Source organism: Gordionus sp. m RMFG-2023, chromosome 1 (assembly GCF_954871325.1).
Source record: "Gordionus sp. m RMFG-2023 chromosome 1, tfGorSpeb1-WG-v2, whole genome shotgun sequence".
NCBI lineage: Eukaryota > Metazoa > Nematomorpha > Gordioida > Chordodea > Parachordodidae > Gordionus > Gordionus sp. m RMFG-2023.
Window position 1 is genome coordinate 69,108,698 of NC_088775.1, and position 27,134 is coordinate 69,135,831.

At 26.1% G+C, this 27,134-nt stretch overlaps 1 protein-coding gene across 4 annotated transcripts; it reads left to right on the top strand.

Annotated features, from left to right (window-relative positions):
• On the top strand, nucleotides 1-27,134 carry LOC135931089 (conserved oligomeric Golgi complex subunit 3-like). 4 transcript variants are annotated; one of them, XM_065467959.1, is made up of 21 exons: nucleotides 1-219; nucleotides 262-381; nucleotides 419-480; nucleotides 522-690; nucleotides 1,329-1,403; nucleotides 1,872-1,967; nucleotides 5,238-5,444; nucleotides 6,568-6,761; nucleotides 7,181-7,307; nucleotides 17,560-17,651; nucleotides 18,103-18,285; nucleotides 18,467-18,644; nucleotides 18,788-18,968; nucleotides 19,209-19,378; nucleotides 21,077-21,166; nucleotides 21,650-21,770; nucleotides 24,278-24,360; nucleotides 24,451-24,585; nucleotides 25,205-25,468; nucleotides 26,646-26,744; nucleotides 26,904-27,134. In XM_065467959.1, exons 1-21 carry the CDS (start codon nucleotides 40-42, stop codon nucleotides 26,934-26,936), a joined length of 2,859 nt encoding a protein of 952 aa, XP_065324031.1. In that variant the 5' UTR covers nucleotides 1-39; the 3' UTR covers nucleotides 26,937-27,134. The 4 variants fall into 4 exon arrangements, with proteins under 4 accessions (XP_065324031.1, XP_065324033.1, XP_065324032.1 ...); XM_065467961.1 differs by lacking the exon at nucleotides 18,103-18,285; XM_065467960.1 differs by lacking the exons at nucleotides 26,646-26,744; nucleotides 26,904-27,134 and adding an exon at nucleotides 25,797-25,956.

Genomic DNA, 27,134 nt, shown 5'->3' on the forward strand with positions numbered 1-27,134 from the left:
CTAATTTAAAGGTAAGTTTGTATTTTCTCTAGATATAAGATGAACAAAGTTAGTCAAGATCTAAGGGATAATGATGTGGAAAATCTTAAAATATCTCAAAATTTATCATATTGGGAACATTTAGGGGGTAATAAGCAAGGCATCGCACCTTTAAAATCGCAGGATATTGACACATACTTTTTCTTAAATAAAATTTCTATTGGTAGACCCATAAAAAAGGTAAAATTAAGATATCAAACTACAATTTAATAAATATTCTAGGATTTTGCTAATTCAAATGTAAATTTTATGGAAAATTTATTATCAAAAAATAGTTTAATGTTAAATGATTTTATTATAAATAATGATATTCCAAAAAACCATTATGATACTCCAATGGAGGTAAAATTATTAGCATATCTATTAACTTCATTTATAGTTTTATAAGTCAATGTTAATATTGCCAAAAATTAATTTATCATCTTTGTTAAATCCTTACAAGTAATTTATTAGCCTTACAAATTTAATGTATATGATTTTAGAGAATATTCTTATATGATTCATAATATGAAAACTCAAACATTTGAGCCAATTAAAAAAGAATTTGAAAAAATTTGCATAGATGCTCAAAACATTAAATTAGATTATTCTCAAGTTAATATGATCATTAATGCATTACATCATGATTGTGAATCTATTAAATTGGACAAGGTATATTAAAAATTTATAAAGTGAATCAGATATTTTATAAATAATAACTCATAGGAGTATCAGGGGGGGGGCACTATTAGATAATTTTTTTCCCCATAAATTTTATTGGAGATCTTTATGTCCACTTATTATAGGCCTTTGGCTATATTAATTTTTTATAAAAACAATTTTGAGTTTTCACTTTTTTAAAAATTAGAAATTTTTTGAATTATAGTCATTATTTTAAAAAGTAACTTACTAAATTTTCCTTCAAATTCTTACTCATAATGATATATTGTATACATTTTTTGGAGAGAGGGGGTTGGGGGATAAAACAATATTTACAAGAACAGGCAAATTTGTGATGCCCCATCCCTCCCCATTGTTTACATTACTGATAATTGTTATATTAATATATTATTGATTGTGTTGCAAACTAGAAATTGACTCTAACTAGCCCTAAGATTTTTAAAAAGTTTTTAGCCCAAAATATTTTTACACAATTTATATCGTTTTAGCTCAGCTTGATTATGAATAACAAATAATTTTTCAATAAGACTACCCTAGAGCTGGCATCAGTCATTAAGGTGAATAATAGAAAAGGAAAATTTCTGAATCATTTGATAATTCATAATATTTATATATCATTTCTTATTTAGAAAAAGTACCAAGATTTATTGGATCACATTGATAAAATATTGGCGGTTTTTGAACGAGTTGATAACATGCAAGAAGTATAAATCATATATATATATACACCATACTTGGTATAGATTGTAGGTTGGCAGGTTTTAACATGCCTGTCCACCCTTTGCAAGGGGAATTATCCAATCATTATTTGGTTTAAAAATTTTGATTGATTACATGCTTTTATTATTTTAATATATTTTTTACTTAGGCTTATAAAATATGCTTTACATTTAAAAAATATAAGCCTGCCTCTTGCCCATGAATATTTAAAACCCATCCATTCATTTAAAAATTTTTTTTTATCCTGCTTACACAAAGTAAGATGAGTGGATTAGCACCTATTGCAAATTTCTAATGTAGATATTAAAAAAGGCTTATAATCTTCTAATTTAATTGTTGTCTCTTAAATAAGAAATTTAGATAATTATAAACTTTTTTTAAAGTTTTTGTGATGTGATTCACTAGCAATTATAATTATAACAGAAACACCTAATTTTTTAATAATATTTTAGCGATTGATTGAAACAGAGAGTTTGCCATTGGGCTATGAAAGCTGTATTAGTATGTTTGACCAAATATCTAAAGACATGAGATTTTTACGTTCCAAAGTAATATTAATATATTTAATGTAATTGTCCTAATTAAAATTTTATTACACCTGTTTATTTTTTCACCCACTACACATATTATTGATCATATACAAATTAATATATATTTAACTAAACAGTATTTAAATTTTGACGTCCTAGCTACTATTTTTTTGGAGATATTTAGGTCAAAGTATTAATGGTTGTGACTTGAACTAACGCCCATTATATTTAGTAAAAAAAACTAGAATTAGCACCCATGATTATTAATAATTTCATCACATGACAATTCATTTTCACACGATAACATGCAATATTTAAAATGTGTTTTGATGCTTCCATTTTTTTAAAAAAGATAACTAATTTTTATGTTCCTTTTATCTTATTAATTTATAATAATAGGAGAAAGAACCACAAAAGTAATAGTTTTCTTAATTATTTTCACAGTATCAGAGTTGTTAAGGAGCAGCGCTGCACTTTTTCAAAAACACCTGGATAACCCTCCTTTTAAAAATCAGGAGCGAGAACGGGAATTAGCTCCTTTTAGGGCTGGAGTGGAGGAGCGCCACTCCGCTCTTTTAAATTTAATGTATAAATAAAATTATTTTTTTAATATTAATAAATTTATTTAATTTATTAATTTAAATTCAATAAAAATGAAATTTTATATCAAATTTTTATTTCTTTTTATATTGAAAATTTCTTGGAAAATCTTGTAAGTTATATTAATATTCATTTTATATATATATATGATAAAATAGTTTTTGATATTATCAGACATCATAGAAGAGGAAATCGAAATAAAAAATATATTATTTTTTTAAATAGCTATATTGCAGATATTCAAATGTTTATAATGATGAAAATATTATTGCTGCTCTATCCTGCATTCAAATTAAATTGGGAATGAATAAAATGGGCACAAAATATGGAACTAAAATACAAATAAATTAATTTTTTAAGAAAACAAATTTCTGATGCAAAAATAACTACTAGTTCACGGGAACCCTGCAATGATTTGGAAGATTTTTTTCGATTCCATGAAATTGATCATCTTTAAATGATGATATCAAAATTACTATTTTTGTTAAATTTCCTGAATTAAAAAATATTATTATAAAATACAATACCCCACTTCCCTCTAGTGTTCGTGTTGAACGCCTGTTAAGTATTGCTAAACAGGTTTTAGTGAAGAAGTGTGGTTGTTTGCTAAAATTTATTACTTTTAAAAGATAATAAAAGACTAGAGATATTTTGATATATTATTTTATATAAAGAAAACTTTTTTGATAAAAAAATATGATTTTGTTTTGTTACTTTCTAAAAAAAATGAAAATCAAAGGGGCAGCTATCGAGTGGTGCTCCATTACTTGGAACGGGAGCTAGCTCCTTTTGAGAAGGTAGGAACAGGAGCTATCTACTTTTAAAAAGGAGCGTTAATCCTCAGTATTATGTAACTTATAAATATTTATAATTATATTTAAAATTTTTGGGCCATTCCATGTTGAATCGATCAAAAAAGGCACATAATAAACTTGGACTTTATTAAATGAATTTAATTCAGATATTATTTTATTATGAAAAAACGTAAAATGAAATTATATCAAAATTTATCTAAAAACAGTACAGATACCTCTAAAATAATATCTAGATACAGATACTTTTTATAAAAGTGTATCTAGATATAGATGCCACATTTTTGTATCTTGAAACTTTAACAGCTTTGTAATATAATTTAATTAATCAAAGCAATATATATTTTTTAATTACCTTTTTGAAATTTCTAAGTTAATAATTTCACAATACTAATGATATTATACATTTTAAAATACAACTTCTTTTACAAAAAACTATATTTTTGTTTTTATAAACCTCTAGTAAAAAAACAAAAATTAATCATTTATATATTTTACGTGATGCGTGATAAAAACCTCCTCTACTGGATACGGCAGAGCTACGCTAGGTGTTATTTCCTAAAACTTGATATTAAAATAAGGGGAAGTTATATGAGGAGCCTTTAAATCTTTGTGGGCAGGCCGCACGTACTTGTACGCACAATAGTCCGATGAGCTGTGATTTAAATGTCTATAGGTTATGATAAAAAGAGTTGGGCAAAGAGAAAGTCCATACCCGATGATCGCACATATATATATATTTACTTCAAGAGCTGATTTTAGATGTCTATGTTAAATCGGTAATCTGTTGGTATTGATGTTAGTTTTATAAATAAATTGAAATTCCTGTTGTCATGTTAACCATCTAAAACATATATAATTAAATAAATAATTTATAACTTTTTAATATTGCTATTCCAATTGAAATTCCCAATCCATTTTTTTACACCGGGAAAACCAGTGGCTAACTTTAACCAAATATAATTATACCCAAAAATAAAATATTACTCGATATTTATAAAATAAAATGACCAAAATTTTATTGTGTTAAATAAAACAATTATAGCGACAAAATAATTAGATAATTTAACAAATCACAACATGTATTATAATATTTTTATAATAATAAAGAATCTGTAACAGATATTTATGCTAAATTAAATTTTGAGGTTGGATGGTTTGAAAAATGAAAATTAAATATTGCATAAATATTATGTCTTTTAGATTCTTTAATATATCAGAATAAATACAAAAACATTTTAAATAATATTAAAACGATTTATTATAATGAATGCGGAAATGTTGCATTTTTTTAAATACAGATATTGATTGGTCTTAGTGATATTTTCTTAAATTTTTAAAAAAATCAGAAAGCTCATTATTTTTTAAAGGATTTCAAACTTTAAAATGAGGTTAATTGGGCAGCCACATTAACGAAAAATTGGAAATATTTTGAAAAAATTAAATGATAATTCTGTAGTTTTAGGTGGATCTATAATAGAATGACAATCATTAACCATAAAAATAGGTCTTTTTTATACTTTGACCCTTGATATCTCCAAAAGTATAAGAGCTAGGTTACTAAAATTTGAACATAGCTTTAGTTACGTGTACCTTCGTTTTTATATAAAATTTGACTCAAAATATCAATTCAATGAAAATCTTATTTTATGAATGACCCTAATTTTTAATCTTACCTAACTAAAGTTTATAATTAAAAAAAACAAGAAAATCGATTGGATTTAAGATCAATTTTTTTAAAAAAAAGACATTTTAAATAGTGGAATGAATTAATATTCTAAATTTGTTATATTTATTTGTGATTTTTGTAATGAAATTACAATCCCACAAGGGTGGATATTTAAAAATATATATTTATATTTACATAAATAATTAGACGAGCTATAAGGATTCTCCTATATACCTTGCCAAAAGTTGGAAGCAAGCTAACAAAATATTGAACATAATCAAAAGTAGGGTCTTCAAAATAATTGATGACGCATTTAAAGCGATTGATGTAACAAATGCCGATATTGTAACAACAACTGAAGATCATCTTAACAGCTGTAATGACTCGGATAAGTCTTATTTCTATAATTCGGATGTTAGTATTTATGTAATATGATGCATTTAATTATAATCAGGATAAATTATGAAGTTTTAACAATTCTTATTATCAAATAAGGAATTTACATTTTAATATATTTTTCAAACTACCAAATTTTAGGATAGGCTCTTAATCGCTAGATCAAAAATCGATAAAAATTGGGAATCTGGATGATATTTCCCTCATTTTTAACGATTGTTTAAAAACTCAATTTAAATACAAATGTTTACTTCACTATCATCTATTAATTTTAAATTTACTTTAAAAAATTTCTAAGAGATATAAGCGATATTCCTAATTTTTAGCGATTTAGAACGGGAACATCCACAAAATATTTACGGATCCGATAGTTATATATTTTTAAATTATTGTCATAAATAAATCAATTGCAAAAAAAATAATTAAACTGCTAAATGGGCAAATCTAGCACTTTGAAATTTTCCTTTTTTCATGGACCAGGTGATTTTTGGTACGTTATCAAGAAGGATTAAGTGCTTATTTTTATTCCCTAAGATTTAATTATATTTAAAAATTTTTGTTGCAAATAATATAATAAACAAATATTTCATTATTAGTTACTCTTTCTTTTAAAATAATTCTATTTTTATTAGACATTGCATAAAAATTATTGTATATAATTATAATATACGATCATATATAACCAAAAACAATGATAATAATTGTATCGGATTTAAATATCGCCCTTGATCCAATATTTAATTATAACTACCGCCCTAATCATTTGATAAATAAAATGCGCGAAATCTATCTGGATTTTTTTTTAGTTTTAATATATAGTGGGGAAGGGGCTACTTGGGCTAAATGATGGATAATTGAATTCACGGGCCTTTTTGCGTCTTTTTTTATTTTTGCATTTAAATTGAAAATTTTAAAATATTATGTCTTATTAAAGTTTGATGGAGAAGATGGGTATATTCGAGTGATATAATTTTATTTATCAAAATATATAATAATATAGGTATTAAGATTAATTTAACAAAAAAATTATTCAATTAGTCCCAGTTTCTTTCACCCCTATACGTCATTATTCCTGTAAGTTTAATTTATATCTGATGACTACATTTATTTTTATATTTTCTTTAACCCAAATGACTTGAAGCCCATTTTCAAAGATACTTTTAATTCGGACGACGCCTTCGTTCGGTTTTACGCTAAATTCAAGATTTTGATAACGGATAGATGCAAAAATTTTATTCGTTATCTAGAAAACTATAAATATCCCAAGAAATACGAAAATGAAATGGCCTCCGCAAAAATTACTACTCTCGTCGAACGATTGGATATAATTAAGGAGTAAGTTTTTTCCTCTTTGATGTTGCTGTCAATTGGGTATGATTTAAGGAAAAATATAGCTTTATATTTAGCAGAGTAATAATTTCAGACTATTCTATATGAAAAAAAATCAGAAATTTATTTTTATAATAGAGGAACAAAGAATTTATTAAATATTTTAAATTATTAGTAATTATTTAAAATCGCTTGTGGAAATGGGTGGTTTAATATTTTTTTTAAACAATACTAAAATTGTATATAACATATTATTTACAATAAAAAAATAGATAAATAAATATAAAATTGCTTTGCAAAAGATTATGGGGAGGTAATAAACCTAAATATTAATGCGGATTTAATTAAATTTCATCTTTTATGGATCAAATATTAGCGAATTCTTTTTTATTTATAAAATAATTTTCCCTTTCATTAACTTTTAGAATCGGTTCTATACTAAACGATTGCAAGCTTCATTATCTTTCAAAACGCGAAAAATTGTTGTTTCCTATTATACAGAATACCATGTACGATTTGATGCTAAAACACACCTTTGATCATTGCAATTTGGTAAATCTACGCCATTATAATATTTAAAGAAATTATGTGAAAAGTGGGTTAATAGTAAGGCTTACATTTATAGTAAACGCGACTCGCTTAAGCAATGCGAAAAATTTTTGCCAAGCTAATAATAGGTTTAATAAATAATACTGGGCCCGATGATAATCGCCACAGTTGTTTACGTATATTTCAAAAAGTATAATCGTGAATCAGCTGTGATTTTGCTAGCGATTAATTTCACATTGCTTAAGCGATCGCGCTTACTCTTAACACAGAATAACCTTTCATTCAAAGTTAGCGGAATTTCATTCATAGGATAAAATTAACATATGGTAATTCGCAAACGAATTTATATTAATTAAATGGTTTTAATTAAATATTATTTATTTACAAAATGATTATAATGAAGAGAAAATGAAACAACATTTATACTAATAAAAGGAAAGAGGGTGAGTTTTGCATCCTTTTCTAAAACTCCTATTGAACGGCAAATTCCATAATTATGCACGAATGACAAATATTTATTTTTTCTATCTATAATTATTTTTTATAACTTGAAGTTTTTATTTAGATATTTAGTTACTGAATGTAGCTATCCCAATTTATCTTATTTTTTCAAAATAAGGGTTTCAGTAATCCAAAAAATTATTGTGACTACATGCCAGGCTATATGGCAGTCTTTAGTGAGAATACATATCACCTCCTACTCTTGCAGATTTTAAGAGGATATCCTTGGAGTATGAGAGAAAATGGAATCTTTTATAATTGTATGGGTAGTATTGATGGTAAGCGTTGTATAATAAAGAAGCCACCCAAATCTGGCAGCTTATTCTACAACTACAAGCATTTATTTCTTTGTAATATCATAATTTAATATTATATTCTATTTTTTAATTTGTGCCAATTAAATATTGGCCATATTATAATTAAAACTTTTGAACAAAAATATAAACAATGATAATTACAAAAATACAATATGTGAATTTGATAATTTGGTCCATTGATCTATCAAGGATTCTCTATTTAGTTGTCAAAAATAGCGAAACTACATTCCATTTGTATGCGTATACGTGAAATTCTATAATTATAAAATTCCTTTTGGGGTCAAATTACCTATATAATATAAAATATAGAAAAACAAATTATTAATAAGTTTTTAAGAGGAAAATGTTAATTTTTTGATAATAAAAACTGACCATTATTTAATAGCTAAAACTACCCAAAGAATAGTTTAATATACGGTATAAATTGTGTACATTAGTTAATATTATACTATACTTTTATAAGACTTTAAAACAAAGACTTTAAAGGATAGGCATCGTCAGCCACAAAAAAATTTGGCAAAATTAAGCTGAAATTTGCTAACTTTTTGGGAGTGGAAATTGAATATTTTCATTTTCAATCATTTTGGAGTTGGCCAAAACTTCACCATGATTCTGATATATCATTCAATATCTTAGATTGATGTAGGATACATTATCCCAAATTTGTTTTTATATTTAAAGCGTTAACTAAATGAAACTCGGGGAAATTTTTAATATTTTTTTTAAAAAAATATTTTGTTTTATTTGTTTTTAATATTTAAAAAAAAAATTTTTATAAAAAAAATAATAAATATGCGATTGTTTGGATATTGGTGGAAATTTTTTGACGTAATAATAATTCAAAGCTTCATTACTTAAAAGTTTTAAGAATTCCATATTTTTTTCTTGTGAAAATTTTCACAATTCTTTAATTTTTTAATAATGGAAAAGGTGTGCTATATTAAATGCTACTAAGTTAGGACTATAATTTTTTTTGTTAAAATTTTAAATAGAGTATATTATTTAAAAAATTTAAAAAGGCGTGTGCGATATTGGATGCTACTAAGTTAGGACTATTAAATCAAATAGTAGATAATTAAGTAATTTCTTTGAATAAACATTGTTGACAAGCGGGGATGCTAGCTTGATTTGTACGTTAGAATTTATAGGAACTCGTCGGGATTTATCTCAATATAAAGAATTTTTAAATATAAGATTTTAAAACGATTCTTTATTTACAAAAGTTAACTGATAAAAACTAATATATTTTTTATATACAAAGTAAATCCATTATCTAAAATTGTATAACATATAAAATCACGTTATCCAATTTACAACATATAATATATTATTACAATATAATATATCGTTACTAAAAAAATGATCGCCTTAAATCTACTAAAATAAAAAAGTAATTAAAATATAAAGTTACAAACATGTAACATGCAACACTTCCAAAAAAAATAATCAGAGAAAAATAGTATTGGGGAAGAAATGTAATGGGAATTAATCTTGAAAAATAATAATATAAAAAATGGGGAAAGTAGGGAAAGAACTTGCTTGGCAATCGAGAGATATCTTAAGTAAGGATAATACAATCAAAAGTACAAACAAAATGATGCTTTATCGATCTTTGAGAAAGTAAAAATAAAGTAGGGAACTATAAAAAAAATTATAGAGAATCCTTATCATGTATGTCCAAGGGAAATATTTCTCCATTTTTTAAATGCAATCAATATTAACATATTTTAATTTAATACTACAAAAGGAAATAATATATCATGTTAACAATATCTTGTATTTTAATTTTTATATACAATCATGATTACAAAAAGTAGGGGTACATAATAATTTTTATAAAATAGAGGAATATATAAATTGGGAAAATTATATCATTAAATTGATGGGAATTAGGAGTACTGTCTATATATTTTCAAAAAAATATACAATAGACATAATATATATAGGAAATAGTACATCATTATGTTAATAAAATAAGGAACTATGAGGGCTATATATATTGGGAAAATTATATCTATAAGTTGATCAAGTATTTAAAAAAATACATTGGACTTAATATATATATAGGGAAGAGTATATCATTATGTTAATAAAATAGAGAACTAGAAGGGCTATATATCTTGGGACAAAACGTATATTGCATCGTATATAATATATAGAAAATAGTATATCATTATGTTAACACAATAGGGAACTAGGAGGACACTATATATATATTAAAAAATTAAAAAATATATATATAATACTTTATACATATTTGAACAACAAAACAAATATATTGTTGATATGCAAAATACAAAAAAATATCTAACTGAAAATTTAATGAATATTAAGTGAATAAATGAAAATTCAATTAAAAACCTCTAAGATCTATGTAAACAATCATTATTTTATTATCTATCTGAATCTCCCATATGACATTACTAATTCTCCCACTGACGATTCCCACACGCCACTCTTGATTGTTACCCACTTTTACTAACACAGAGTTGCCTAAAGTTAACTCTCTAAAATTTATTCTTTTCAATTTAGGTCTACAATCACAGTCATTGTCTTTTAAAAAACTCCACTTCCATCTCAATTCCCTTCCGAATAATATAAAGCTGGGGATGATTTAGTTACCGAATGTGTAGTATTACGATAATTTAATAAAACATCTAAACTTATCATCCCAGCCACCTAATTTATGAATCATATTTTTTGCTGAGCGTACCGCTCTTTCTGCCATACCATTTGAAGAAGGATGGTATGCAGAGTACAAATATGTGTTATACCTTTTTTTATTAAAAAGTTTTTAAAATCAAAAGAGCTAAAAGATGGTTCATTGTCGGATATCAACTCTACTGGATCACAAAATCTTGAAAATATATTATTTGAAACCATAATAGCGGTAAACGAATTAATGTTCTTAACCTTAATAATCTCCAGCCAGCAAGAGTACCCATCAATCATAATCCGTAAAATTTTTTAATCGGACCAAAAAAATTTACATATACTCGGTACCATGGCTTGTTCGGTTGTACCCAATAATTTTATTTAACTTTCGGTAATTTAGGCGCATTAACCATACACATGTTACACCTAAAAACCATTTCTTTAATATCTTTATTCACTCCAGGCCACCAAATCTAACATCCTAAGCAACCCAATATGACCCTCATGTAGCACTTTAAGAAAATCTTTTCTTAGACTTTGAGGAACAACAATTTGTTCTCCCTTTCAACAACTTTCCCAAAGCCTTATATACTTTAATCTGCGAATAGTCTCCACCTTCATTCAAAACAAATTTCTTAACTCTGATTAATTCTGATCTATCAAAGTTTCTTTTCTTATCAACTCTAAATTTAATTATTATTACATCATTCTCATGATTATCAACTTTAAAAAAACAAATTACATCTTCCTTAATTAACCTTGATAAACCACCAGAAATAATTTGATCTTTACCCCTCCTATAATTAATATCAAAATCAAATCCGGCTAAACAAAAAGCCCATTTCTGTAACCTTGGAGACATATTGTAAAGCTTAACCGGATCTGATCCAAACAAATTTACCAGAGGTTTATGATCCGTAAAAATTTTAAATTTCATCTCCACTACATATTCTCTCCATTTCTTAACAGCCAAAACAACAGATAATCCTTCTTTCAAAATAATAGAATATCTTTTTTCAGCACCAGCCCATGCTTTGGGCATAAATTCAATTGGCCTTTCATGACCATCTTCTTCAACTTGAAACAAAACTGCACCCATGCCCTTATTAGAAGCATCAGTTGAAATAAACAAATTTTTACTTCTATCATAATGAGCAAGAACTGGTACATTGCATAATCTTTCTCTAATTTCACAAAAACTAGATCTTTCATTTATACACCAATAAAATTTTTTACCTCTTTTAAGCAAGATGCCAATTTAGAAAAACTTTCTATAAATCTCGAATAATAATTCATAAGACCTAACCAAGAATGCTATTCATCCTTATTCTTAGGTTTAGTCATGTACCTATCGGATGAATCTTTCCTTTGATTGGCAGTATTCTCTTGTCACTTATTAAGTAACCTAAATATTTAATACTATCTTTGTAAAATTCACTTTTTTAATATTTCCAATCAACCCAAATTCCATTATTCTTTCACAATCTTCTTAATTTATTAAAATGATCTTTATCCTTTACCAAAAATTAACAAATCATCTAAATAATAAATAACCCCGTTAATGTCAGAAAAAATTTCATGGTCTTTTGAAAAAGCAGTTGACACTGTTAGTCCAAAGGGTAACCTGTTAAATTGAAATAGACCCTTGTAGGTTGAAATGGTCAAAAATTTGGAAGTTTCTTTAGAAACAGGAATTTGCAAATATGCCGAGGAAAAATCTATTTTCGAGAATATTTTTCCATTTCCTACTTCCGCAATTATATCACTTATTTTTGGAAGAGGATATTCAACCTTTTCTAATTGTGGATTTACAGTGACTCTAAAATCAGCACAAACTCTCAGCATTATCTTTTTTTTAACCAATACTAAAGGAGTGGCCCATTGAGAAAATCTAACAGGGGTTATTATACCCTGTTGAAGCCATTGTTCTATTGTGACCTCTAATTCTTCTTCTAATATAAAAGGCACTCTCCTGGCTTTCAAAAATCTTGGTTTAAAATCATGCTTTAACAAAATATCAATTTTAAATTTTTAACTTTGCCAATTTTACTATTAAAAACACAATTGAACCTTTTAATTAATCTATTAATATCAAAACTCGCTTCAACAAACCCTTCTTCCGTAAATATCGACTGAATAACCATTTTATCTTTATAAAATTTATCATTATTTATACAAGGATTGTCAAAAGTTAAAAAATTTATCCTATCACCTATATCTAGTTTATTAATAGTGTTAATATCAAAGTTGAATTAAACTATGTCAAATTCTTTGATCCAGTCTTGACCACATAAAGGTGGTCCTTCCCCTTCCAAAACATAAAAATCTAAATATTTTATCGTATTAAAATATTTAACCTTACAATTACTGACTTGACCAATGACTGTGATCAACGAACCTTCATATGAGAATAATTTTCTCGAATAACTTTTCAACTCAACATCTTCATAATTGGCCAGCTTTTCAAAATCTTTGATGGGCAAGGATGTCACTGGAGAACCAGTGTCTATCATAAAAGAAAAATTGAGATTATTAAGTTGTATGTCAATCATAAATCATTAATAAAGTTAATCTTATTTCTTGGCCTAAGATTGTAAGGTGTTTGAACCATTTCTTGTTTTTTGAAGTTTTTGTTGCTGTTGTTAGCCTTAAAATTATGCTTGTTTTCTTTCCAAGACGAGCAGCCTTGCCAATTTGCTCCATCATTTCTTCTCCAAGAATCTTTCTCTGCAAAGGTTTGATTATTATTTATCTCCATAGACTGACATTTGACCACAATATCCTCAATATCGTTAAGATCTGTTGTGTTTTCTTCTATCAATCTTGTTTTAAGTTTTTCATTACGACAATTAATCATAAACTTAACCGCTATTAATTCCGAATTAAGCCCAGAACCACAACCTTTCAGTCTGTCTAAATATTCTCTCGAAGATTCAAGTCTGTCAGGTTTAGCATTGAACAATTCAAAAATGCGTGTAATTTTGTTTTTTTCAACCTTTTTTTGTATCAAATCTTTCATTTATTGATAAGATAAACTATGTATTCTTTGTAGCTTCATCAACGATGTTCTCCGCTATGAATTTGAGATCCAATGTTTTAAGTAGAACCTTGACCTTTATATGCCCCTAGCCTCCACCATGTTGACAAGCGGGGATGTTAGCTTGACTTTTACGTTAGAAGGAACTCGTCGGGATTTATCTCAATATAAAGAATTTAATTTAAATATAAGATTTCAAAATGATTCTTTATTTACAAAAGTTAACTGATAAAAAATAATATATCTTATTTTTTTTATATACAACGTAAATCCATTATCTAAAATTTTATAACATATAAAATCACATTATCCAATTTACAACATATATATATTATTACAATATAATATATCGTTACTAAAAATATGATCGCCTTAAACCTTCTAAAATAAAAAATTATATTAAAATATAAAGTTACAAACATGTAACAAACATGTAACAAACATAATATATAAACTGACAATATATAGGTATATATAGACCGGCCGGCCGCCGACCTTTTTGGTTACGCCGAAAACGCCGCCGCAGAAATTCCTTTCATATTTCATACCTTTTTATTCTAATAATTGGTCAACATCACTGTTGTAATTTTTTTAATGTCAATTAGGATTTTTATGAATTTTTATTTTATACTATTTTAAAATCATAATTATATTGACGTCATTATAGAATTTAATCAATCATCTAAAATTCCAAAAGTTACCATAATTTTACATATTTTTAAAATGGATGCATCTACATTTAATAATTCTATAAATAATTTTAGTATCCTAACTCTGGATAATAAAAAATCCATAGTCTGGAAATTTTGCAAAAGAATTAGAGAAATTATTACTGCTCTAAGATATAAAACTGCAGAGGTTGAATTTGAATTCGAGGAATATCAAAGAAAATGCCTAAGTACAATAGATTTAACATTGATGATCTCCTTGAATTTAACTTCAATCCAGCGGTAGAGAAAATTTTTTCACTAGGTGTGCTAGTCGCCGGAATGCAAAAAATTTTTTGACGAGTCTGGAAAGATTGGGAAGTTCACTCTTTTTTTCTCTCCAAAAATTTATAACGTCCATATCTTGTGAATTTCTTCCAAGAAAACTGTGGCATTCTTGTTCTAAATCACCTAACTTGGAATCATAATTTATATTTGTTGAATGTTTTGCCAATTTTGTCAAATAACTTGAATTTAATAATTCATCCTCATTAGCTATATTTACTACCTGATTATCATCATTCTCTATAAGTTTAATATGTTTTATTATAAATTCTGAAGCTGAGCAATTTTGCTCTATTTAATAATTTGACACAATTGCCAATTTTTAAAATCTTGAATCTAAAAGAGAATCCAATACCTAGATAATTTAAAAAAATAAATAAAAGAATATACTTATATAATACTACTTGCAGATTACAACCCGGAAATCGTAACGCAAGTTTTTTTTAGTGTATTTTCCTTAAGTGAAATAATTTCAGAACTATCACTATCATTTACTGTTAAATGTATTTCAATTTCACTTCTAAAAAGTAACGCCAAGTTTAAAATAGGCCCTTTTTATACTGAACGAAATTCGACAGTTTCTTTAAATTTTGAAAGAAATGCTAATAGTTCTTCTACCAGATCAGATTCATAATTTAAGAAAGTGCTTCCCAATTCTTTTCAAAACATTATTAATTAAATCCTTATTTAATCCAGATATGCTTTCTAGCATAATTAATATACTATGCCAGCGTGTTGGGCTTGGGACATTTAATTTTAAGGTTTTCATATACGTGGAATTATTGTTATTATTATTATCATTGGAATTGCCAATTTATAAACGGTCAAGATCTAACATGTCTGATGTTAAATCTATTGTACTTAGACATTTTCTTTGATATTCCTCGAATTCAAATTCAACCTCTGCAGTTTTATATCTTAGAGCAGTAATAATTTCTCTAATTCTTTTGCAAAAAATTTCCAGACTATGGATTTTTTATTATCCAGAGTTTGTATACTAAAATTATTTATAGAATTATTAAATGTAGATTCATCCATTTTAAAAATATATAAAATTATGGTAACTTTTGGAATTTTAGATTTTTGATTGATTGAATTCTATAATGAAAAAGTTCATCAAAATCCTGATGACATTAAAAAATTACAAAAGTTATGTTGACCAATTATTAGAATAAAAAGTAAAATATGAAAGAAATTTCTGCGCCGGCGTGATTTTCTTAAATGGTAGCGTTTTTGGCGTAACGAAAAAAGGTCGGCTGCCGGCCAACGGCCGTCTAGCGCACAAATCCAGGTATTGGCTTCTATTTTAGATCCAAGATTTCAAAAATTGACAATTGTGTCAAAGTATTTAATAGAGCAAAATTGTTCAGCTTCAGAATTTATAATAAAACCTCTTAAACTTATAGAGAATGATGGTAATCAGGTAGTAAATATAGCTAATGAGGATCAAGATGAATTATTAAATTTAAGTTATTTGACAAAATTGGCAAATAAACATTCAACAAATATAAATTATGATTCCAAGTTAGGTGACTTAGAACAAGAATGCCACAGTTTTCTTGGAAAACGATATTCACAAGATATGGACGTCTAAATTTTTGAGAGAAAAGAAGAGTAAACTTCCCATTCTTTTCAAGCTCGCCAAAAAATTCTTTGCATTCGGGTGACTAGCACACCTAGTGAAAGAGTTTTCTTTACCGCTGGATTGACGTTAAATTCAAGGGAATCATTATTATCCCGATAATTTAAATTAAATAATTTTTATACATGATAATTATAAAATTACGAAATCGATTTTGGATTTATAATGAGTTTTCTATTAAATAAATATTAAAAAATATGCCGAGATATCTGTAGAGTAGTGTATATTCGTTTTTTTTAAAAAATAATAAGCAATTAAAAAAATTTATGTTATAAAAATTTATAACTGCGCCGATTTTGTTGACGGCGGCTAAAAATAATTTTTTGAAAATTGCGCCGGCCGCCTATAGTTTTGTCGGCGCACAGTAGATATATACAATTTTAAGGAAAAACATAAATACTTATATATATAAAATTATATCATTTAAAAATTTAATTAATTCACTTAAATTTGACAATTTTTAATATTACGAAAATAAGAATATTCACATATATATAAATGAGTGGAAGATTTTCTTCCAGTTCTGGGGAATTAAAAAAATTCTTATTGCATTAAAATCTAAAATTATGCCAATTGAACGAAAAAAGTATGTAATTCTTAAAATTTTTGAGTAATGAAACTTTGAATTATTACATCAAAAAATTTCCACCAATATTCAGACGATCGCATATTTATTATTTTTTTAATAAAAAATTATTTAAAAAATATAAAAATTTTCTCGAATTTCAGTGAGTTACCATTAAAACATAATAATCATAACAACACTACATAAGGCAGTGACAAATCGGTATTTTAAAATCGCCCAAAAAATTCACCGTGATTAGGATCGCAAAATATCGACACGCAAAAATGTGATATGAAATTTTCTTATTTTTCACCGCGAATTCTCGTTCACGCTAACTGTAAATGCAGCTTAACTTGTGTGCTTAAAGATTTATTTAAATAAATAATTTAATGATAAAACCATGTGTTAAAATGATATTCGTGTATTTTGTCTATGCAAATGGAGCCACGATAAATAAATTATGAAAATGAGTCACTACATCTAAAAATAAAAATTATATTTTTTAAAAAAATCTCAATAAAATATTAATTTGCTCATGATTTTTAGGTTAGAAACGCGTGTTCATTTTTCTCCAATCTTTACAACGACGAAATAAATCTTTATCATCATATCTTCAGTATCCGTACGCCAGATTTGAGGTAATTTTATCTTTACGAGTTAAAATGTTATATAATCGGATCCCACCGATTGAATACAAATTTCTTTCAACGAATGTTATATAATATAAAACTCAATTCATTACTCAAAATTACCATTATTTGGTAAGGTATTCTAGTGAGCTTTTATAAATCTATTATTCTCATTTTGATTCTTCAACTATTTTTATTTAAGTGATTATTATTTAAAGAAAGAAAGAAAGAACTTTTAATGAATAAATCAATGAGCAAACTATTAGTGTATATAATGGAATTAACGATGTAGACTAACGCATTTTTAAACTTGTAAAATTATTTTCAGGTATCTTTCCTCACAACAATAGCCACAAATAAATTAAAAAATTTATTTTAGTTTATTTTTTAGATTCTAAAATATTTATGAATTAGTATTTTTTATGTAAACTAACCTTGGAAAAATAAATACCAAAATAAGAGATTTTCTGGAACGAATGTGCTACATATTTTACGAATCGATAAAAACTAGGATAGTCAAAATCAAACATTTAGAGACACTCTCCGAACTCTGTTCCGTTTTGAGGGACGAAATGAACTTTCCTTCTGACATGAGGGAGGAAACGGATAATTATCTTAAAGATGAGCAGAATCATGATATAAGGTTTATTTTAATATTCGGGAAAAGCTCTTAGTAGGTTCATTTATATGAGGATTTTATAGTAGCTATATGGAACAATGCTTCTATTAATTTTTATTGTTTTTTTTTAAATAAACAAAAAGGTCATCGGTATGTAGAAAGAACATTAATTTTTAGATTATAAATGAAATGTTTTTATAATTAGTAATCAGCCCGATGGCAGCAAACCAATCAACGTTTTTGACGAAACGATTTCCAAATTGGTAGGGGACGTGAGGGAAAGATTGGTATTTATAACCCACATCTACGTGCAAAATGACATACGGAATTATGTGCCCTCGCAAGGCGATTTAGCTTATCCTGAGAAACTCAATATGATCAAAGTTTTTTTTGGGAAAATTTGTTCTTTATTTGCCACAGGCGTCAATAAATTTTTTAAGAAAAATTGAAGAGGACGTAGAATAATAATGAATGAAGGAAATGCTATATTATTTGCTTATTATTACATAAACGTATCTGATATAAGGATATAACCGAATCGTTAAAATCGGCTAAATCACTTCACGATATCTCTAGAAATAGCGTTACAATGTCGGAAAGGCTCGATGTATCTCAATTATCCAGTAACAATTATGACACCAGCGATACGGAAAGCGTGATATCAGATAAAACGGCCGTGACTAATTCTACCTTGAATGATAAAATTGGTATATAAAATGAAACCTATAATAGTATTTTTTTAATCCTAATACTTTTTCGAATGCAAAATATCATTGAGATTAAAATTATAATAAATGTTGTACGACATTTTGGCATGTATGAAACATTTTATTATTAGGAAAAAAAATTAAAGATGATAATAAATGTTTTTTAAAAAAATAATCAATAGAAAGATAAGTATAAAAAACTATATATTTTTTCTATATCTTGTAATGACATGAAATAAGGTAAAAATCGAGCGTGTTCTATCTATTCTACTAGGTCCATAATAAGTAACAATTCAACTTACCTAAGCAATACTAGATATTCTAATTCGCCCTACGAATTGTACGGTCTTTGGTACACGACCGTAAGGAGATCCGTCATATGTTTATCCAAACTCAATCGTTGTTTAGATGTAAACTTATTTTTTAAATATTAACTCTTGAGTAAGTGTAAGGGTGTAAAAAATAGCGTGACTAATATCGTGGGGGTTTAATTTAAAACTGTTATAATTTCAATATTTTGCATTAGTAAGAGTCGTGTAACGAAATATATTTTAAGAAAAAACAATAAAATATTCATTTATTATTGTTTTTTTCAATAATATGTATTTATCAATTTTATAGTTTTAAAACATGATGTTTTAAAATATAAATAAAAAGGGAAAATAATATGTTTTTGATATGTAAGATAATAATTTAATATAAAAATAGTAACGTAATAAAAGTCTTTTATAATAATATTGTAAAAAAAATAGTTTTTATGAATATCATTATTTTTAATATCTTTACCTCTCTTTTTTAATATCAATTATCAAATAAATGCCATTATAAATCGTAAATCAAATACTCTAAAATATCGTGACCATAATATTATACAAACAAAAGCACATGATTTATAATAAATTATTACCTTCTTCGAATATGTTAAAAAGCTTCAATATCTGTCTTATAAACTGACAAATACAACACGCCCCCCCCCCTTTCTATATAAAACAGGTTAATGATAGTCAATACCAAGTCAACGTATCTAAATACCAACCAAATTTCCTAAATACCGACCAAAATTTATTAAAATGTAATAAGATCCTTATTATTTAACATATATTATAACGGAATCACGTGGTCGAGTCCTGTCCCCCTATATATCAACCCCCAAAGGACGGAGCTACCAAGTTAGATTTAAAAAAAACATGATTGCTGGGTTCGAACCCATAACCATCGGATTGGTAAGCGACGCTCTTGCCGACCAGGCCACAGAGGTTTTGCAAAAATATCACGATTTTTCAAATATATATTATAAATAAATTTGGTAGTGGCTATCCAAATGAAAAATAAACAAAATACAAATTTGATAGGTAATACCTTAAGGTAGTGACTATCATTAACCTATAAAACAATACGGGTTAGAATAAAACAATTTACAAAAAGTATATAAAATTAAAAACGATTTTTATTACATTATAAAAAACTATCCTTAAATAAACAAGAATAATTATACTTATTATTAAAAAAACAATAATATATCACAAAAATTAATATGAAAAACATAGCATATACAGATCAGTCTATTATCCCTTAATTTAATCCATATAAGGTTAAATTTTATATAAATCAGTTAAAATGCCGGGTTTTGGTTCTTGCACATATCGGAATCTCTGATTTGTATATAATTAATCTCATATTTTCAGCATATAGCCATTTTTTTTAGCCCTAATCAATCACTGAGATCACCTATTAAATGTCTAGTGTTCAATGTATAATTATATATTCTTTTCTGTTTTCGATACAGATATTGTATTTTATTAGAATTCGTCATAAATTTTTTCTATCTATAATAATATAAATTTAAATTTAAAAGTATCTTTGTTGATAAAAATATATAACTTTCGATGATATAATATATAAATAAATCAAAATTTATAGTATAATTATCTAATTTAACGCAATAAAATATTTTATGAAATTCAAAAAAATTTTAAATAAAATTTGAAAGACACGGAAGTTAGAATTTAAAAATTAGATTAATGATTCATTTTCATATGCTCATAATAAGTTAGTATAAATAGGTTTTTTTTAAAAAAAAATGAGTACTTTTATATTTACAAATACAGAAATCGGTTTTTCAAAGTTTATCTCAAGACGTGTTAAACGCTTGCTTGGAATCTCTGACTAAAGCTAGTTCCTTAATTCGAAATAAAAGCGTAATTTTTAAATTAGAAAATGTTCATTTTTTTAAAAAAATTATTTCTTTTCTTTACCATTATTCTCAAGCAGATTTTGTATACCAATTTATCATCGCAATGGTCTCATTCTATTTGATAAGAATATCGAAGCCGATCCGATATATCTAAATTGCGGATAAAAAAATATTTATGTTAAAATATTATTATTTATATCGTCAAATTTTTTTTTTCAAAAAAAAATTAGTAATTATTTTATTCTTTTAAATTGGAATAACTCGTTTATATGTATATTTATTTTTTTTGGTATAAATATTGAATTATTCTATTCCCCATAAAAAATATTTTTCTCAAAATGTTATAACTAAAAATCGAAATGGCTGATACTTGATCGGATTAGCTCTAGTACATTATTATTTAGCTTTGGACGTTATGATATAGATTTTTCATTTTTTTAAAATCAATTTATCAAAAAATATTTTTTTATTGTAAAATCATATTTAGAGCTTGTTAGATTCACAGCTTTTCCTCGTAAAACATTTACTCATACTCCGTGAGCAGATAAACCCTTTCCAGACCCGGTTCGCCCAAAAAGAAATAATCATCGATTTTCCTAATGTAAAAGGTGATTATATATATATAAATATAAAATTTGGTGTAACTTATCTATATTAACTTTCGTTTTTATGAAAATTTTGTTTTTACAGGCATTAGCAAGATAGAAATACTTAGAGGTTGTACCTATTGATTAAAGAATTTTTAAAATAATTTTTGAGCCTCTTTCAAATTGCTTAGTATAAGCAAATCATTAATTACCTTCCTATTTATCGCTTATGAAATACACAAAAATACTTGATTTCATATAAATATTTCTCCCTTCATCATTGTTAAATTCTGATTTCTTTTAAATCAATTTTAAGGGAGGATAATTGAGAGATATATTACAATAATTTATTATAATTCATTTTCTGAGGATTTTTAATTAAAATGTTTAAAAAATGACCTCTAAAGACAATATTATCCCAAATTTTAAGATAATTTAATAGCCTCATTTCATTTTGACATGTATTAGTTATTCGTCAACTCATTTAAAAAATCCACTATCTAATAAACTTTTCCACATTATAAATTAAGACATCATCTCCTCTATCCCCCTCTTTTTTTTAAACCAAAACAATTTATTATTTTATTTTTTTGAAAGAAAATTATTCCATTTTCTACTCAATTAAATACGTCCCAAATTATATTTTTCTTTTACAAAAAAAATTTCTTTTTATCCGCCAATGAAACTCTTCTCCTTTATTCCTTCAAATTTATATTCCAAAATTCAAAGGTAAACAGAATATATCTCCTTTTTAAATAAAATATTTTTAACTACCTCCCACTCTAATATTTTAGTCTCTACTTTATCCTAAATATTCTTTGCAAATCATTACCGTTAAGAATCTCGTTTTTAGAGATGTACCGATACCACTTTTTGGAAGCCGATCCGATCCGATATTCCCGATATTATGTTGATATCGGCCGATTACCGATTCGATAAAGATACCAATGGTTTTAATTAATATACTTTTTATTAGTATAACATCTATGATTTAACTATACCATAACTTATGTAATTTAAATATATTATAATGATCAGTTATAGTTTATATTCAATTTAATTGCAATTCTAAAAGTATATAAAATATTTTTATTGTTAAATCACTTTTATAATAAGTAATAACATTAATCAATATACATAATAAGTAATAAACAAATATTTTATGAAATTTGAAATAAATATTTAAAATAATATTTAACATTAATATATCGAAGATTTCTTTTTAGAAATACCAAAATTTCCAATTTATCAGAGGTCAGCCTGCGGCGATGGTAACTGTCAATATCACCAGAGAGATTATCACACACTTTTATAAACAGAATGCGCAAAAAAATAACAATATGGCAGAATATTTATTAATTAATTATTATTATTAAAAAAATATACATAAAAATGAATTTCGATTTTATTTATAAAAATAAATGATTGATCCGGTAAAAAATATCGGTACATCCTTAGTTTAAAAAAAAAATTTCCTCTCATAGTATTTACCATCAATCTTTATCCCGTGAATATATTTTGCCTCACCTGGAGTCAACTCATTTACCCTCTCATTTTGTTTTATACTTCTCTCCGCCTCCGATTTCTTGTTTCAACCCACTATCGCCCTACTCACTCCATTTGTATTTGACGAACTTCACTTGGAAAAAAGGTTTTCTCTTCATTTGAATTCATCACTCGAACGCTTCGTTATTTTATACGTATCTTTATACCACACCTTCACATAAACATTTTTTTTGCCACTCGCCATTTTCTCCTTTTATCTATAATAACTTCTGTTTTATTACACAATATTGTTTTATGCTTTCATCGTTTCATCAATATTCGCTCTCGCTAATTTAAAATTCTCGCTCCTACATAATTTAATTCAAATTAGCGCACTTCTATACTATTCTTTCTATTCGTCACCTTACTATTCGCTTAAAATTTTAAATATTTGTCTCGCTCATATAAACATATGATGCTCTTTTCTACACTCGAATAAAATAACTTCACTCTCATCATTTACATACCTCTTTATTGATATATTATAATAATGCAAAATTTATCAATTCTTTAAACATTGGCCGCATCATGTACTATTCATCTCTGCGGAAATCAAACAATACTCGTAAAAATTTACATCTCTTTCCCTTCGAGCATTAAACTTCAGAACTACTCTAAATTTTTCCACTTATATATTTTCACTTTCCAACATTTAAATATTTCTCTATTAATATAAATCTCTCCCACACGTATTTTGCTATTGCGTTTTGCGCTCTATACAATATATTTCGTTCAAATATTTTAAATCACATCTATTAAAAATAATATTTTAAAAAAATCCGACCCGGGCAAAATATAAAACCTGGGCTATGCTGGGTCAAATTTTTTACAAAAAATCCGAGTCGAGTTCTGACCTGGCCGAATTTTTTTTTTAAATCTGGGCCGTGAAAATGGTATCTTGGTCTCTGATATATTAAGAGTTTATATTAATATATAAAAATTGATAATATAGCAAAATTATGATCAATTTTTTTATATTTCAGATGCGGCGATAAAGATGTTTCACCATCAAAAATTAGCTTTTCTATCCTTCAAAAACAATGCATTTTTAGAATTCATCTTAAACGTATTACCAAAAATTTTATGTTTATTTAAAAGTTTAAATTACTATTATATTGAGTACATGTTAAAAAATGACATGCATTTTGGTAAACAGAGTTCACCCAGCTTTCACGAAAGGTATTTGGATAGCAGGAAATTGGTGGATGAAAATTTGATAGACATGTGTCAAAGTTTTATTCGTAATGCTTCCTTGCTTATGACAGGAACAATTGACGAATTAATAACACAGGTTTTAACACTTTTTGTTCTTTCTTCAAAGCAAATAACAAATTTAATTTAATGGAATAATTTTATTTTTTTGTTCATAGTTTAAAGTGTTTTTTTCATCCATTTTTTAGGAAAAATATTTACTTAATACTCAATGAGAGAAAAGTAGTAATGGAAAATAGTAGGGCCAGTAACTATTATTCTAAGTTATTCATATTTATGAGGGCTGACCCCATATAGTCATTACGGTAACGGTTAACTCAGTTTCCCAAAAATTTCAGCATATATTGGGTTTAAAAAAATTATTTTTGATTCGATCCCTAATATTAAGCAAACATTATAATTTAGCCAAATCCCTTAATAATATTCGTGCTGTGACCATCCCCACCTGTTGATAGTTGATATTAACAGGTCCTGCTCCTACTTCGAACAAAATGTGTATGAGTCTGGCCCGTTCGTGGCACTTGTTTGGACTATGTAACTGATGATAATTGAAGGATAGAATAGAATATTAATTACAATGTGGAAAGAAAATATATATCATTCAGAATTATAAAGAAAAATTATTTATACAGATATAAGACTTTAGTAGATATTTGCTTACTTATTTCTCTTGTATATTTCTATTTTCTTATCTATAGCTAAGGAAACATCAAAGTTCTCCTCAATCTTTAAATGCCACCCAAAATACCAAGGAATTAAATTATTTAGATAATGGTCATATTGATGATGCTAATATTAAATGTTTGCAAAACTCTCCTACACTACCCGATGGTGAAGAAATGAGGCTTCAAATGTCCACTGCTTATAAAACGTTTAAAGAAAATGCTAAATTCGTCAAAATTAGTTTAGCTTTGTACTTAGCCAACCCCGATACCGAATTTATATTATTCAAACCTTTAAAAGTAGTTATTTATTCATTCTTTCTCACAATAAATTAACAATAAAAAGGAATGGATTAATAAAATTTAACCTTTATAATATCAGATATTAAGATTTTAGCTGTAACTAAGTATACTATTAATGGATAATAATTTTAAAAATGATAATGTTTATGTAGAGTAACACGAAGGGTTGACTTTACCTAGATAACCCATTTGTTAAATGTCACATTTGGGGATTGTTGTTTCTTCCCGATCATAAATTTGGTCTAGTCTTAAATTAATTGAAGCCAAAAAGCACCTAATGATTGCTTCTGGTAGATATATTATAAAATAAAATATTATTATCAAGATGTTTGTAGGTATTGGTTAAAAACATGACATGGGAACGTTCATACACATTCCGGGAACGGAACTTAAGGGAAAGTATGGAACTAAAACGGATTGGAAACGCTGATTTCAGCAAAGTTTTTATAATAATTCCGGAACGTTCCTAAAATTTATATGGGAAATTTTACATATTTATAAATATAAATATATATGGTTCAACTCATTATTTTATTTAGTATTCAAAACATTTTTTTTAAATTAAATTTAAAATAATTTTAACAGTTTTGTTATATCGTATAAATTAAAGCTTTAAATTTTTATAGATAATTGTTTTAAGTTAGCGAATTTTAATTGTTTCAAAAGAATATGACTTAATATAATAAAAGCAGCTTATCGTAAATAATATTTTATTTTGAAATCTATCAAGGAGATTATATATAAACAGAATGTATTCGTTTCCTATTCATTATATATTAAAATAGTATTAATAATTTAATTTCCAAACTATACAAGAAGTTTGATAAACTTAAATCTAAAATAAAGATGTTCTTTTTTAACTACCTAATTAAATTGCAAGCTTATAAAATTTTAGGCAATATTACTATCACTAAATTTTGATTACTGGAAAGAATTACACCACGCATTTAAAAAAACATGATAATTTATATTTAAGATATAATAAAAAAATTTTTTTTAGCCCATCCCTATCCTGAACAATTTTTTTTTATTTGTCCCGAAAAGCCCAACCCGGAATATAACTACTTACTTTTTTCAAAATGTAATGTTACACTAAAAAGACTAGTGCTATCCCTTTTTCCCCCCTCTTCTGACTTTACGACTAAAAATTGTTTTTTTTAAATTTAACTTAAAGATCAATGCTCAAAGATCGTTTTGCAAAATCCGCGACTTTATATGCCAATATTACAGCGATGAAGAGCAGTTAATAATTGCGTGTCCCACTTTTGAGCAGGTATGTATATATATATCATCATATTTTAAACACGAAAAGCGGAATACATTATTTTTTACTTATATTTTACGATAGAGCAAATCAAATTAGATAATTTTTTTTTTAAACATTTGCCATGAAAATACCAATTTTTTTTAAAAAATATAATCTCTTTGCAAGGTATCATTGATTCTTTCTGAAAGTTACAATTAATGGTGAGTCCATCAATTTAATGACACATGAAATGATTGAAAATTGTGATTTATTTTATTTAAATAATATATATTATTTATAAATGAATATACGATATGATTAAAATTTACTATATTATTATATAATATGGGTTATATTATATTTAAAAAAAAGGTATTCATTCAGGCATTGATTTTATATGCTCACGAATTTTTATTA